Source organism: Genypterus blacodes, unplaced genomic scaffold (assembly GCF_046128005.1).
Source record: "Genypterus blacodes isolate CSIRO-AG114 ecotype Tasmania unplaced genomic scaffold, CSIRO-AGI_Gbla_v1 ptg000557l_1, whole genome shotgun sequence".
Taxonomy (NCBI): domain Eukaryota; kingdom Metazoa; phylum Chordata; class Actinopteri; order Ophidiiformes; family Ophidiidae; genus Genypterus; species Genypterus blacodes.
In genome coordinates this window covers 6133-21781 of record NW_027467298.1, presented here as the reverse complement: position 1 = coordinate 21781, position 15649 = coordinate 6133, and the positions used below count along the sequence as shown (strand labels likewise).

The following is a 15649-nucleotide window of genomic DNA, read 5'->3' as shown; positions in this document are numbered from 1 at the left end:
GAGAATCCAGAGCTGCAGCCAAGAAAGTAAATAATAACAACAACAATAAGAAGAATATGAGAGAGAGAGAGAGAGAGAGAGAGAGAGAGAGAGAGAGAGAGAGAGAGAGAGAGAGAGAGAGAGTGGGGTAGCTGGAGTAAAGCACTGATTCGTCTGTGTTTGTTTTGAAAATGCAGGTGTGCAGACTGGCAGCACAGGAAGTGACCCCGACACTTCACTGTGGTCGATCCCGGCCCCAGCTCAGGACGTCCCGCACAGGTGATTTCAACAAGACCCTGCCCTCCCCCCCTGTAGGTCCCCCCCACCCTGGGACCAGAGAGCGGCGGGCTGCAGGAGGAGGAGTGGTTACAGTTTAACAGCAGAGAAATGCAGCGTCCAGTCGGCCAGAGAGCAAAGTGGAATGCACCACTCTGCAGCTCACAAGTGAGTGTGAGTCAGCCTGTGTGTGTCCACCGTGTCTCTGCTCAATGTATGGTCCACTGCCCCACACACACACACACACACACACCAGTGAGTGTGTGTGTGTGTGTGCGTGTGTGTGTGTGTCACCTCCCTTCTCCACACATGGCAATGATTACTGATCAAATATTGTGTGTGTGTGTGTGTGTGTGTGTGTGTGTGTGTGTGTGTGTGTGTGTGTGTGTGTGTGTGTGTGTGGGGGAAACAGAAAGTGCGGCTGTGGACTGTAATGATCTGAGCGCCCGGTGAGTCATTACTGTATCTACGCTTCACTCAGTCAGGCGGTGGAACAAAGATCTCATCCCACCGGTGAACCTCCAGGATGATTTACAGCCTGGGACAGAGACGGAGACACACATCACAGAGACGCACCACCCCCAGATCAACCAGTCACCAAGCTGCGTGTTCATCTGTGTGACTGAATATTAAAGACGTGTGTTTCCACTCCGTCTCCTTCCGGCTCGGCACCGTTCTGCCAACCAGGCCGGAGAGAATTCATCCTAGTTTCATACGCCAGTTATTCTGGTGGCTGCGTGGAAAGAGAAGTCCTGTCTCCTCCCTCTGCAGGCTGAGGAGGTCACATCAGGTGAGCAGCGTGGGTGCTGCAGGAGCTCAAAGCCACACTGAGGCCATAATCAACACACACACACACACACACACACACACACACACTGGCCCAGTTTGTCTGCCTGACAGCCACGTCGCTTTACAGGAAACATCACAGCTCTTCCTCCTCACGCGTTCAACATATCAACACACAGCGTGAGAAAAATGTCCACACGTGAGGACACCGGGTCTCAGGGGGTTATGGGTCCAGGTCAGAACTTGTCAATCAACCTGAGACAGTTAACCCACTAATCATTGTCTCTCTGTTTAACCTTCCAGGCCAAACGTAACCATGGACACCGTATGCATCTGCGACCTCTGACCGTTCCAGCACAAGCAGGTCAGAAGCTTCTCCCCTGAACATTTGTCATCCAAATCTACGACAGCGCTGCCGTGACAGCTCGTTCCGTTGATATTCCGCCCTCTTCCTGGTAGCGATCCAAACGCTCCTCTCACGCCAAAGACACTGTGAGTGACGCCGCCACACACGCTGACGACGCTGCGATAACAAAAAGCACGTCGCCTCAGTTGGAACACGATCCTCTTTCCATTCTCCTACATGTCCAATCATAATTCCCTCCATATCAAACGTGGTGCTGTTTTATTACCCCCCCCCCCCCCCCCCCCCCGCCCCCATCGAATGCATTAAGTACAAGTGCATTGTGGGCTCTCACCCCGCCGACACTGAACGCCTCGTGGTCGCTCTCTGACGCAGGACCGGTGCCATTAGGGTTCGCCGTTTCCACCATAAAGCAGCTGCCTCCCGCTCCGACACAGTTTGGGGACCTCAGCAGCATGATGTCATGTGTGTGTGTGTGTGTGTGTGTGTGTGGTGCGGGGCGGGAGCTCGAGTCAAGTCACGGGAAAATGTGCGTGGCGGCGGTGGGATGGTGGGCGACGGCTGAACGACCACACCCATAAAGGGAGCTGAGGCGAGTCCAAAGGGAGCGGGTTTGATGTCGAGCTCAGAGACGGAGCCTTTGGGTTGATCTGCTGACGACGCGCTCGCTACAGCAGATGAAGCATGCTGGTGTCCAACCTGTGGCTCTGAACGTTAATGTACCGGGGCTGTGTGTGTGTGCAGGCCGCAGCTCCCAACAGCTGCCCAATCATCAACATCTGGCCAAGCATGCAGTCAGAACAAGAGTATGTACAGTTAAAGAGCCCCCACACACACCCACACACACACACACACACACATATCCTGTGAATGTGGAACGCCACCACAGGGATCCACAGCTGGACCCCAGTGGACATCTGTCTCTGCTGTCCTGTTGTTTGAGCGGCGTTGGCTCAGTGAGCGGCGGGCCGGCGGTGATAGATGCGTCTCCATCTGGCCCCAATCTCCCCGTCTGATGGATATTACGGTTGCCCTGCAGCTGAACCGATCATCAGCTGATTGGATACACGGCGCAGAGGGGCCGTGGAGGAGAGGAGCACCTGGAACACGCTGGTGCTCGCAGTTCAGAGAGGGGCTACGGATTAAATAGCAGGGGGCCTGGAAGAGGGAGGGAAGGGAGGGAAGGGAGGGAAGGGAGACTCAGCCTCTCATTGCTCCTCTTTCCCCCCCGCACTGTGAGAGAGATCCAGTGGGCCCACATCCAGACCTCCTCCAGGCTTCCACTGTAGCTGGTGTGTGAGAGTCACACTCCTCACACAGCTCGTACTGTACTTCTACGTCACCTTCAAAACATACAGTCAACACACTTGGAACCAGAACTCAGCTGCAGCCCCCCGAGGGGCCTCTGCTGGGATTGAGCCTAATGCTTGTAATGATCGGGCCTTATTCCACTCGGGCACAGGGCTTGTTAGGTCGGCCTTGGCAGGGCTCGGCTCTTTCCCCTGGCATCCTCAGGAACAATGGGCCCATGGGAGGCGAGGCGGCCAATAGGGAGAAGCTCCGTCCTAAACTGAGTCCCAGTGTGCACACAATTAGGCTGAGGGACAGTGGAATTGCTTAATTGGAGGAAAATAGCTCTTTATCTGGGCCTCTGTCTGTGCTCATCAGTGCCCCCTGTGCTGCAACACAACACAACACAACACAACACAGTCTGTCTGTCTGTCCACAACAACACGGTCAACACAAAGACAACAACTCACACAAACAGCTCCAATCAGCACTCATCACATGAGCCGCTCTGCTATATATGAAGGTTAGCAGCACCGCACACACACAGAACTTCATCTGTGATCACACACCAGATCCAGCGAGAAACTTATTTACTCCTGTTACATCAAACTTAACCACCAGATACAGATTAGATTAGATTACACTGGAAAACTGCTTTATAGAAGGGGATGTTTGTCTGATGAGGGTCTTTATTTACCAGCAGCTCACCTGTGTGTGTGTGTGTGTGTGTGTGTGTGTGTGTGCGTGTCTGAGCTCAGTCCAATCCAACATCTTGCACAACTGCTAGCTTGAGCTGTCATGAGTGGGGCAGGATTTGTGTTAAAATGGTTGGAAAGCGCACACACACACACACACACACACACACACACACACACACACACAGAGAGAGAGAGAGGATTCACCGGCATAGCACGTCAGCCCCAGCCGGCCTTGGACGTGTGAGTCCGGGGTGAATGAGTCTGCGCCGCTGGAGTGTGTGTGTGGAAGTAGGTCAGTGTCCTGCGTGAACTCGTCCACACTGTCTGACACGGGGGGACATGGGGGGGGGACATGGGGGGACATGAGGGGACATGAGGGACATACGTGGACATGCGGGGGACGCACATGACAGCAGACACAGCGGGGGGGGGGGGCGGCTTACCTGACGGGGAAACGCCGCGGATGTGGACGAGATGATCCGGTTCGGTCCGCTTCCTCCTCCCGGGAAACTTTGACACGCAAAAGTCCAAAATGGCTCAAGCGCCGTCGGTGTCGGTGTCGAGTGACTCCCCGTCAATGTGTCGCCTTTTCTACGTTAAACCGAAATGTAGCGCGCGGACACGTCTCGGGTGTGTGTGTGTGTGTGTGTGTGTTAAGGCGGTTTGTCTCCAGAACATTCAGGCTCAGCATGAACGGAGGAAATCGAGACTAAGCTGTGACATGACAACTTTGTCCGGTACCGTGGACGGGTCGATGACGCGGGATGAACCCGTCACAAAGTGTCACACAGCCGGACCCGCAGCCTGAAGTGTTCCGAGGACCAAATGAAGAAGAACCGCCGCCGGTGCTGAAGATGAAGAACGCAGAAGGTGACGAAGGTGATGAAGGTGATGAAGGTGTTGCCTCCTCGAGTCTAAACGCATCGCTCAATGGCAACGCTGGTCAAGTGGGGGTTTCCTATGGGTGGTCGGCGGTCCTCCCGGGGGCGCAGAGGGCAGCTCGGCCGGGTGCGGGGCTGGAGGGGGTGGTGGGGTGGGGGCGCTCGGCTCCGTCCTCTCCGCCGCTTTCTGCCAGATGCCGAGGCGGGGCTGTGCGCGTCCTTCTCTCGCTTCTGTCCCCGGAGCTGCTCCGTCTGTGCGGGGACGCAGAGTGCCGCTGCTCGGTGTTGCTCTGTGTTGCTCGGTGTTGCTCGGTGCTGCTCGGTGCTGCTCGGTGCTGGTGGCGGTGCTTGGTGGTGGTGGTCTCCCCCCACGACCGTCTGTAGCGCGCAGACAGCCGCCCGGAGCCCAGCCAGCCCGTCAGGAGGACCTGCCCAGAGTCTGCCAGCTCAGCGCAGGCAGGCTCGCTGCTCCGCCCCTCCGCCCCTCCGCCCGCCATGGCCAGTCCCCGCTCCGCTCCAAGCGCTCCCTGTCTGTCCCCGCCGACGGCACGTCTGCTTCTCTCACTGACTGACTGTCCTCCTGCTTTTCATGCTTATATTATAAATCAGACTGACCGACATTCTGTTCTCCATTCAGCACAAACACACACACCTCCAGCTGGAGATCAAAAGGCAACAATTATATTTCATCAGATTCCATCAGAACGTTTCAAAGCCTCAACCGTGACTGCACCCATGAATTCATGTCAACATGTTGGTTTAAAGCCTCATGAATAAGTGATAAACACTTAATAAGTACAATCTGGAAAGCTCAGAATGTCTGCAGAGCATCTGGACCTGAACCATCCTGTCTGTAGCTCATCACAAGTTAAGAGTAGGTGGGTTCAGGGCCACGGAGCCTCCTGGAGCATGTTATCATAAAGTAGATCAGCCAGCGGGATTTTCCACAACCTGGCAACCGCAATGTTGCCATAATGATTATTCTGTAGAGAATGAATAAATGTAACTGAACTGAAGTAAGTCAGTAAGTTTGTCTTATTAGAACTTAGTTTTCATTTAATATCCAGTTACAATGAAAAAATAACTAACTACCCCAGAGAGGACATAAGATTAAAAAGAATGAAAATAGATCAAATATAGATTTCAAACCACAAAAGTGTTATTTATTTATATTTTAAATCACTGAGCTGCTTTCATTTGTTTTCCCTTTGTTTTGGCCTCATTCATGATGTCATCATGGGGGGTTGCTAGTGTGATTGCATTCATGTCAACTGTGACATCATTGATGATGTCATCATGGGGGTGTTGGAGTGTTCCATTCATGTCTTCCTCTACTTTAGTTTGCTAATGCAAATAAAACATAAAACTAATAATTCCGCCCCTAATTTAACAGAATGAGAGCAGGTGTGTGTGAATGCAGGAACCTGAACTTGTGTTTCTGACAAGTTTGGAGGCGATTGAAGCGACTCATTACAAACATACACACGTGTTCTCCATTTAGAGTTGTAAAGTTTACACATATATAAGATGTAAACACTCAGCTTAGCTCTGTAGCTGCTGATGTACCTGAGCAACATGTGGTACATGATGTAAAGGCACATGAGGTGGTTGTTACCTTTGAGGTGATTGGTTCCCTGAAGCTCTCCGGTGCTCTGCCTGCTCTGCCCGCTCTGCCCGCTGTGCCTGCTGTGCCTGCTCTGCCCGCTCTGCCCGCTCTGTCCGCTCTGCGTGGCGTCTCGCCCTCAGTGATGGTCGCTCCTTCTTGGGCATGATGCAGATGTTTGCCTCTGTAGAGGAATCAGCCTGTTTTTCACTTTAGAGCTGTTCTCAAAGGAGCGCTCGGTTTGGGGGCTGCTAGGTTATGTTCATGTCACCTATGACATCATTCATGATGTCACTATGCAGGGTGCTTGGGTGGTTCCATTCATGTCCACCACTACTACACCACTATAAGGTCATGGGAACACATTATTATATATATTATTGTATTCATATATAAGTAATGATTAAAAGTAAGTAAGTAAATGTTGGGGGAGGCTCAGGGCCTGTGGGGGGCTGAGGACATGTGGGGGGCTCAGAGAAGTGGGGGGGGGTTCAGTACATGTGGGGGGGGCTCAGAGAAGTGGGGGGCTCAGGACCTGTGGGGGGCTCAGGACATGCGGGGGGCTCGGGTCTTCAGCAGACCCAATGCTCCTCCCTCATTCTACCACCAGAGGGCATCAAAGAGTCCAGCAGAGGATTCATTCAGGAATCCTCAGAGAGTTTATTCATTTGAAAAACAAATCTCTACATTTCACGTCTCACCTCGACGTGACTGACCCTTTAACATGAGGGTTGATTGAAAAGATTTGAGCAAATTCTTCAAATTCTCAGTTTCCAAATGAGATTTCCACACCGGCCCACACTTTGAGACCACCAGCTGTTTTTAACGGTCCAAAAATGAAATGTAAACACATTATCTTCACATAACATCCATATAACAACAACATACATCATCTGGCTGCTGTTCTGTTGGAGACACACAATTATTAATATTTTCATAAAATTGTTTATTCCTGTCTTAAATGTGGATTGTATCTATCTATCTATCTATCTATCTATCTATCTATCTATCTATCTATCTATCTATCTATCTATCTATCTATCTATCTATCTATCTATCTATCTATCTATCTATCTATCTATCTATCTATCTATCTATAAATACCATGAACCCGTGTGTATCTAACGATCACATCCACTGGCCAGGCTGACAGTCACAGGATCGTTCTGCTCCCGTGTTTGTCTGCTGCTACACTGAAGTGACACATGAGGCAGCTCGACCTACTTATGTGCTCCAATACAAGGAGCTACCGTGTGTGTGTGTGTGTGTGTGTGTGTGTGTGTGTGTGTGTGTGTGTGTGTGTGTGTGTGTGTGTGTGTGTGTGTGTGTGTGTGTGTGTGTGTGCGCGTGTGTGCGTGTGTGGTCCGCCCTCCTTGGTTTGTTGTCGCTGTAACCAAACTCCTCAGCTGATTGTTGGCTGATCGCAGCTGTTTGGTTCCATTGTGTGTTTACGATGTTTAATAGGGCTATTTTCATTTGCATGTGTGTGTGTGATATCTTCTTTGTTGATATCATCATACACGCTTAAGTGCAACTTAGCAATACACATTTCTGAATGAACCAACTCGTGCTTTTGTTATGTAATTGTCCGTTTAATGTCCTATAAAGAGGCAAATATTTGTTAATTAAAGCAAATATCACTTAACTGAGGCCGTTAAAAGAGGGCGAACGTAAACACACATGCAGACTGCGTGTGTGTGTGTGTCTTTGTCCTCACGCAGCCGCAGCTGAGTTAGTTAATAACGCTTTAACTCACGAGTACAACATCACAAATGATTGATAATGATATTGTTATTGTATTTTGTGTCTTTATTGCGTGGATCCGTGTCGCTCCATGTGCGCGCCTGCTCGATGTTGTTGCACTAAATAGTCCTTTGTTTACATGCAGTCCCCTGTCTGTGCGGAGGGAGGCATGAGGTAGTGATGCGACTCCGACCAGCTGTTTCCCGCCTTGAAAGCCATCCGATCAGCTGCATACACACACACACACACGCGTTCATGCAGAGGGAGAAAGAGCGAGGGGAGGGGGAGAGAGAGAGAGAGAGAGAGAGAGAGAGAGAGAGAGAGAGAGAGAGAGAGAGAGAGAGAGAGAGAGAGAGAGAGAGAGAGAGAGAGAGAGAGAGACACACACACACACACACACACACAACGAGGGAACCCCATCAGCTGGAAGTCGAGTAACATTACAACTCTCAGCAGCTCTAACTACTACGTTACACACACCGGGGCTCCACATCTGCACCGGGAGGATTCTGTGTGGCTTTGGATCTTTGGTCAACATCGTCACCATTTTGTTTATTTTTTTTTTTACGGCGACTGTTGTTTTTTTTGTGTCTTATTTTGGGAGCCGAGCTGGAGAGGCGAGCATGGAGTACTTCATGGTTCCAGCTCAGAAGGTGCCCTCACTGCCACACTTCAGGAAAACGGAGAAAGAAGTGATCGGTGGTCTCTGCAGGTATGTGTTCGCTCTCTGACACGTTCCGCTCGGTTCTGTTGGGTTCTGCTCGGTGCTACACGCCGCGTATGAGCGCATCTGGACGCGCACTGAAGGCAACATGCTTGACCCGATGTGTTGTTGTGTTCACGACCCGCTCAGGGGCAGCTGCGGGCTTTAATGGAGCCCGGAGCTCGGACACACAGCCCGTTAGAGCCTGGGGGGGCTCCGGTTCGGACCTCAGCAGCGCCCCGCCGCCGTTATTCGCCACATTTCACTGTGAAATTGCTGCATTTTGTGGCTAACAAACACAAACCACGTGGTTCCGCGCACCACGCTGCCGCTCCGGACCTCAGCGCGGCTCTGCTCTGCTCTTTCCCCGCTAATTCTCCCCCCGGGCTCGCATGTATGTGCGGGGGTTAGCATGAGAGAGGGGCCGGGGACACAGAGGGGGACTCTGGCGGTGAAAGCGTCCGTGTTTGACGCCTGATCCTGGGGTTCAGCTCTAAGTTATTGTGGGCAGTGCGGCCATGCTGGTGGCTTCTTGTGCTCAAACTAACGAGCGGACCTGGCGGCGGTTTCCTGTTTCCCTATCCGCGTAAACACACGCCATTGTTTTAAAACTCGTCTCCACTCGACGCGGCGGTGCTTAATGTTGCTTTTCTACTCGTCCCCGTCGCGCTATCGTGCGCTTCCCCTCCGTCTCTCCCCCCCGCTCCTCTGCCATGCTGCCGCATTGTTGTAATGGCGGAGGACGCGGTGCCTGACTCGGAACACGGACACGGCGGCGGTGTTACGCTGCTGCGCCGGTTCGGGAGACTCGGCCCGGGTGTGTAATGGACCCCCGGGTCCCTCAGGTGTGTTAATGTGTAACGGTACCTTGTATTTACGGAGGCCCGGCGGGATTAACGTGTGTTACTAACAAGGGGGTGTGTTTGTGGCGGAAGGCCCCGCGATGAATTCGCAGCAGCTCTTTGAAGAGGGAAGCGGAGGGATACACTGCTGCTGCTGGCGGCCGCAGAGGATTATGGGAAACGTAGTTCTTTACGACGCATACGGGAAAATGTACTCTGTTTTACAAAACCGCCATAAGACGCTTAATACACAACTTATTCACCATTTAAAGGCACGATCCGGTATTTTTCACGTTTGTTTCTCACACCGTCCCGTTATTTGTGTCACAAAGCTATTTTTAGCCACTAAAGCCACCGTGAGGGAGCTGCTTGTGTGATTTGGTGAGGAGCATCCCAGCCGGTCGTGTTTTGGCAGTGACAGTGTTTGTTGGATGTGTCACTGCGGTGTTGATACACACACACACACACTTCTCATCTGTGTCTGCACAATTGTCCCCGTGTTTGCACTGTAGCAGCTGAGTCAGTACAGATAAGAGGCTGCCTGCAGCGGGACCTGCAGATACAGAGGATGTTGGAGGAACTTTGATCACAATTTCCTCTCGAATTAATTCTGTGGAGTGGCTCAGTGGACTTTCATCACAGTGGGGACACACACACACACACACACACACACACACACACACACACACACAGCACCAGTGGATGCTGCAGCAGCTCTGCATGACCCAACAGAGAAGCTTCTCATGTGAACACACAGCTGTTTAGTTTGTGTGGTAGTTACAGCACTATACACACACACACACACACATTTATTGCAATCGAAGGTCACATTACACAACACTGATCCCATTAACACACAGGTAGTGAGGTTGTGTTATCCTACACGGCTTCAAAGGAACCATCACACACAGAAGTAGGTGGCTGACAGATGAGCCTGATGCTGGAGGAAGCGTCGCCTCCTCACACACACACACACACACACACACACACAGTAAGGTGTTTACCTAGAACCGGCTGCAGAACAGTAGAGAGAGAAGTCCTGATGTTTGTTTAAGATCTGAGGCAGAAGTGATTTTCTTTTTCAACCTAATCGTTTTGTAAATCAGCTGGAGGGGATTTGACTCTTTGCTCTGCTAGAAAGGTTTTATTAGCTGTTCAACCACTTCACACCACATCTACAGCTGATATGAGGTCATCGTCTCTGTTTCGCTTTCAGGAGGAAGTGAAAGCCCCTGTGTGTGTGTGTGTGTGTGTGTGTGTGTGTGTGTGTGTGTGTGTGTGTGTGTAGCAGATGCATAGTCTCTGTACCTGTCAGGCTCAGAACTTATCAATCAACACATAAGCATTCAAACACACGTGCGATGACGTCAGAGTGCGATGATTGACAGCGGGGGCTCTTTCCCATCTTTGGCTCTGTTGCAGAAACACCTTCCTCCCTCCTCTTCACTTTAAAACGCTTTCATCAGACTTTGATCAAACCTCAAACCAAACTGAGTCTGGGAAAGTCTGAGCGCCGTTCTGCCTTTAATCACAATCTGGACAAAAACTCATGAAGCAAACAACAAACATGCATCATCATCTTCATCTTCATCTTCAGGCACTGCACAGTTGTCTCCTGATGTCTGTCTGTCTCTCTGTCTCGACTGACCGCTGTGTCTCCCTCCCCTAGTTTGGCCAACATCCCCCTGACCCCAGAGACGGCCCGGGACCAAGAGCGGCGGATTCGCAGAGAGATCGCCAACAGCAATGAGCGGCGGCGCATGCAGAGCATCAACTCTGGCTTCCAGTCGCTGAAGACGCTCATCCCACACAGCGACGGGGAGAAGCTCAGCAAGGTGTGTGTGTGTGTGTGTGTGTGTCAGGCCCAGCTGTGAGACGGGCGGGCGGGCGAGAGTCTCACAACTCACATCTCATCATCTTCTTCTTCTTCTTCCTCTTCTTCTCTCCAGGCCGCCATCCTGCAGCAGACGGCAGAGTACATCTTCACTCTGGAGCAGGAGAAGACGCGGCTCATGCAGCAGAACAGTCAACTCAAAAGATTCATACAAGTAAACGTAAACTGAGTGAACACGAAACTAAACACAATCCCTGTCATCGTCCACGTTACACAAAGTCAACAAAGTCTCTCTGCTCTCCCACAGGAGTTCAGCGGTTCCTCCCCAAAAAGGAGGCGTGCGGAGGACAAAGACGAAGGGATCGGCTCCCCGGACATCCTGGAGGAGGAGAAGACCGAAGACCTGCGGCGGGAGATGATCGAGCTGAGGCAGCAGCTGGAGAAGGAGCGCTCGGTCCGGATGATGCTGGAGGAGCAAGTAAGCAGAGACGCCGTCCTCTCGCCCGCCGCTCTCCAGATGTTCTTCAGCTTCATGAGCTTCAGAGCCTCAGAGTCCCACAGCGTGTTAGCCTCTCAAATAGTTTATCTGCACATCTGTCCCAGATGCGTAACCTTGACGCCCAGCTGTACCCAGAGAAGCTGAAGGCCATCGCCCAGCAGGTCCAGGACCAGCAGGTCCAAACACAGAGCCTTGTCCGTCTGCAGCAGCTGGACAGAGACCTGACTCCGGCCCACAGTCCACAGGTGGGACACGTCCACATTATGAGGGACGAGCGTCCAAAAGCTGATAGACACGTCTGACAAACGCAACGGACGACTGTCAAAGCTCAGTTCTCCCGCTTCTGAGGCCGCCGTCCGGTTTTTAAAAACACGCCCACGTCCTTAAATCGCCTCTCTACGGTTTTGGCAGACAAAGTAGATCCATACCTCCTCAGGGCCGCTGAGCTCCAGCTGACAGAGGGTCCAGTCTGATTCTGGACCTGCGTCAGAACGACTCTGACTCTGAGTTCACCTCATGAGTCCACTTCCTGCTGCTGTGTGAGCGTGTTGGCGGTGTGTTTGCTGCATCATCAGCTCACGTTTGAATCGCGTTTGTTTCTGAATTCGTCACTCCCGGTATTAACCCTTCAATCAGACGAGCAGACAAACGGTCCAGCGTGTTTCAGCTGAGGAACAGAAACAGAAACAGAAACAGAAACAGTGCAGAGACTCAACTTCAGTTACACAACGTAAACAACAGGGACAGCAAGGATGACATCATCTGTAAGGGGGTGTGGCCATGAGAAGCCCACGCCCAGCCGTGTCCTCGTGTCCGATGGTGCACAGCGGTGTGTGTGTGTGTGTGTGTGTGTGTGTGTGTGTGTGTGTGTGTGTGTGTGTGTGTGTGTGTGTGTGTGTGTGTGTGTGTGTGTGTGTGTGTGTGTGTGTGTGTGTGTGTGTGTGTGTGTGTGTGTGTGTGTGTGTGTGTATGTGTATGTGTGTGTGTGTGTACCTGTGTGCTGTGCTGACGTTGGCTTCCTGTCCCTCCAGGTGTTGTCCCCGGCGACCCCCCCCGCTCCCACCCACCACGCCACGGTCATCGTCCCCGCGCCAGTCCAGTCTGTCCAGCCCCATCACGTCACCGTGGTAACCATGGGCCCGGCCTCGGTCATCAACACGGTGTCCACGTCTCGTCAGAACCTGGACACCATCGTTCAGGTAAGACGCCCGTCTGTGGCTCTGCTGCGTCGCTCCGTCTGAACACCAGAGGGCGCTGTTGTGACTCACGAGGTCGCTTCCTTCTCCTCCAGGCCATCCAGCACATCGAGGGAACCCAGGGGAAGAGCGGCGGCGGCGGCGGGGGCGAGGAGGAGCAGCGGCGGGCGGTCATCGTCAGCTCGGGGCGCCTCCCTGTGGACACCGCCGCCTCAGACACGGCGTCGAACAGCGACGGGCCCGATGACTGTTCACTGCCCTGATCTCGCCCTGATGTCTTACACACACACACACACACACACACACTCACACACTCATATGGTGCAGGCAGAGCAGGATGACAGGAAGCAGCTGTGTCATGGCGGCGTGATCCGGGCTGGTAGACAGATTGAAGCACTCGTTTCTTCTTCTTCTTCTTTATTTTTTTTACATGTTGTACTGTGATAGGCGGCTCTGATAGGTTTACACTTAGACACTCACACATGCAGCCGTCTGTCATATCCTCTCACACACACACACACACACACACACACACCCCTCTTCATCGCTCTATGTGAAGGTGTGTGAGCCGAGCGGCCACTTCACCGACTGACTGATCTACAAGATGCTCTGTCATAAGCTCCTCTCCCCCCCCCCTCTCCTCCCGTACCAGATACCAGAGTGTGTGAGGAACATCGTCTCCATTAACCCCCGAGGCTCCTCCTGATGCCAGAGGAGCAGGGGGAGGAGCCTCCTCATCCACAGCAGCGTCTCCAGAGCTTCATCAACCAGCTGATTGTTGTAAAGTTAAAGCACCTGATTGATTCTAAAGCTGAAGGGAGCAGAGCACTTAGCGGTCCACAGAGCGGCTCACTGGGCTGGGTCCCAGGGGCCTCATGGGGATTTGGTCACGCCCCCGACAGAAATCAGTGCTTTGGCTTTGTTTGTCTTGACTCCTCCCACTGTCATGTTCGAGGCGCCAGGTGGGTTAGATAAGCTATTCTGTGTGTGTGTGTGTGTGTGTGTGTGTGTGTGTGTGTGTGTGTGTGTGTGTGTGTGTGTGTGTGTGTGTGTGTGTGTGTGTGTGTGTGTGTGTGTGTGTGTGTGTGTGTGTGTGTGTGTGTGTGTGTGTGTGTGTGTGTGTGAGAGAGAGAGTGTGTGAGAGTGTGTGAGTGTGTGAGTGAGTGAGTGAGTGAGAGAGAGAGAGAGAGACAGCTCCGCCCTTGCCTTGGTATCCTGGCACTTCTGACTGAACACTCGCCTGTCAGCTTGTTGTATCCATGTTTCAGTGTGTGTGTGTGTGTGTTCACCTGGTGTAAGCGTAGATTGACACATGCTTCAGTCCAGCGACCTCGTCAGATTGAGCCGCCTGCTGCACACACAGACACACACACACACACACTCTTGCTCGGTGCATTCCCCAGTGTAGCTCATCTCTTTGTGTCTCCTGCCAGATGTCTGAACCCCTATGCGCTCATCTCGTGCACTAAACGCCAATCAAACGTCCACATTCCAGAAGATTTGAACCTTCGCCCGTGTCGTACCAGGCACAGCTACACCTGGTATGTTGTGGCTCAGTGGGCACAGCACTGCTATTTTAAATGTATTTAGTGATTGGCTCTCTCTCCCCTTGTGTGGCTGCTGGACAGACTCGTGTGTGTGTGTGTGTGTGTGTGAACTCCTCTGATGGAATCTCCCTTTAAGAAATATTGATGTCAGCCGCACAGAGACCAGCGGCGACTCGTTGCCCCGTTGCATTCTGGGTCGTTTCCCTGAATATTGAGGTCTGCTTGCTCTCACTCGTCCCCTCGTCTGTCCCGTGTGTGTCCGGCGTGTTGGGATGCGTCTCCTCGTGGACGTATCTGACGGTCCGGTGGGTTCTGGGGTCAAGATTACAAAGCACTTACTGTACTTCCTCCTCCTCCTCCTCATCCTCCTCCTCCTCTGAAGCTCTTGAGGTTTTTGAGTCAGTAACGCACAGCTGTGTCCCCCCGTCCTCGTCCCCGTCCCCCTGTGCGTCCTCCAGTGTTTGCCCCTCACACTCGTCTCTCTGATCTGTTTGTCCAGACCTCTCTGGCTCCGCCCCCTCCCTGTTTCAGTACATATTGGTCATCAAGAAGCTATGTTCATTTTTTTATAAGAGAAATGTTTTGGGGATAACGAGGCTTGTGCCTTTGTAAAGACAGAATAATAAAGTTTGTACTTTGTTTTTTAAACTTTGTGCCGTCGTCTCTTCTTCTTCTTCTTCTTCCTCAGACTGACTTGACTTTAGTTTGTTGATGTTTGATGGCGTTCTTACAGCCACCATGACATCACCGGCCCGATCCGGCTCCGCTCTGGAATCCTGGTTGGCTGTCTCTCAAGTGGTACAGCTGATTCACAAGTGTCTGTCCCTGATTGGTGGAGGGCCCGGAGCCCCCCCCCCCCCCCCTCAGGGCTCTGCTAAATTAAGATCAACCACTTTGTCCCACAGCTCTGCTCTCTAGCTGGGACACTAGGTGGCGTCTTGTTCACGCCGTCACACCTTCACTCAGAGACGCTGCTGCTGTCAGGACACAGAGCTGTTATACTGTACACACACACACACACACACACACACACACACACACACACTCTGACCCCAGGTGTGGTGACGGACATTTCCAAACAATTTCTAAACACATTATTTGCTATTGTTGTAATGTGTCTCCAGCTGAGCCTCATCACATGATGCCACGTGTGTGCAGTGTCCCCCCTGTGTGTCCCCTGTGTGTCCCCCTGTGTGTGTCGCCTGTGTGTGTCCCCCCTGTGTGTCCCCCCCTGTGTCCCCCCCTGTGTCCCCCTGTGTGTGTCCCCCCTGTGTGTCCCCTGTGTGTCCCCCCTGTGTGGTCCCCCCTGTGTGTCCCCCTGTGTGTGTCGCCTGTGTGTGTCCCCCCTGTGTGTCCCCCCCTGTGTCCCCCTGTGTGTCCCCCCTGTGTGTCCCCCCCCTGTGTGTCC

The 15649-nt window shown here is 52.5% G+C and overlaps 1 protein-coding gene across 2 annotated transcripts; it reads left to right on the top strand.

Moving 5' to 3' along the window:
* Window positions 1–7874: 7874 nt before the first annotated feature.
* On the top strand, window positions 7875–14892 carry LOC142990504 (transcription factor AP-4-like). 2 transcript variants are annotated; one of them, XM_076140314.1, is made up of 7 exons: window positions 7875–8332; window positions 10835–11000; window positions 11115–11213; window positions 11307–11477; window positions 11603–11743; window positions 12530–12697; window positions 12790–14892. In XM_076140314.1, exons 1-7 carry the CDS (start codon window positions 8244–8246, stop codon window positions 12955–12957), a joined length of 1002 nt encoding a protein of 333 aa, XP_075996429.1. In that variant the 5' UTR covers window positions 7875–8243; the 3' UTR covers window positions 12958–14892. The 2 variants fall into 2 exon arrangements, with proteins under 2 accessions (XP_075996429.1, XP_075996430.1); XM_076140315.1 differs by lacking the exon at window positions 11603–11743 and having other exon boundaries at window positions 7878–8332.
* Window positions 14893–15649: the final 757 nt, after the last annotated feature.

What these genes read in the sequence shown, in the direction of transcription:
- LOC142990504 (XM_076140314.1), top strand. Translation starts at nt 8,244, where the DNA reads ATGGAGTACTTCATGGTTCCAGCTCAGAAGGTGCCCTCACTGCCACAC. An exon ending in GGATGATGCTGGAGGAGCAA is followed by an intron (nt 11,478 to 11,602) that starts GTAAGCAGAGAC and finishes CATCTGTCCCAG; the next exon opens with ATGCGTAACCTTGACGCCCA. An exon ending in ACCTGGACACCATCGTTCAG is followed by an intron (nt 12,698 to 12,789) that starts GTAAGACGCCCG and finishes CTTCTCCTCCAG; the next exon opens with GCCATCCAGCACATCGAGGG.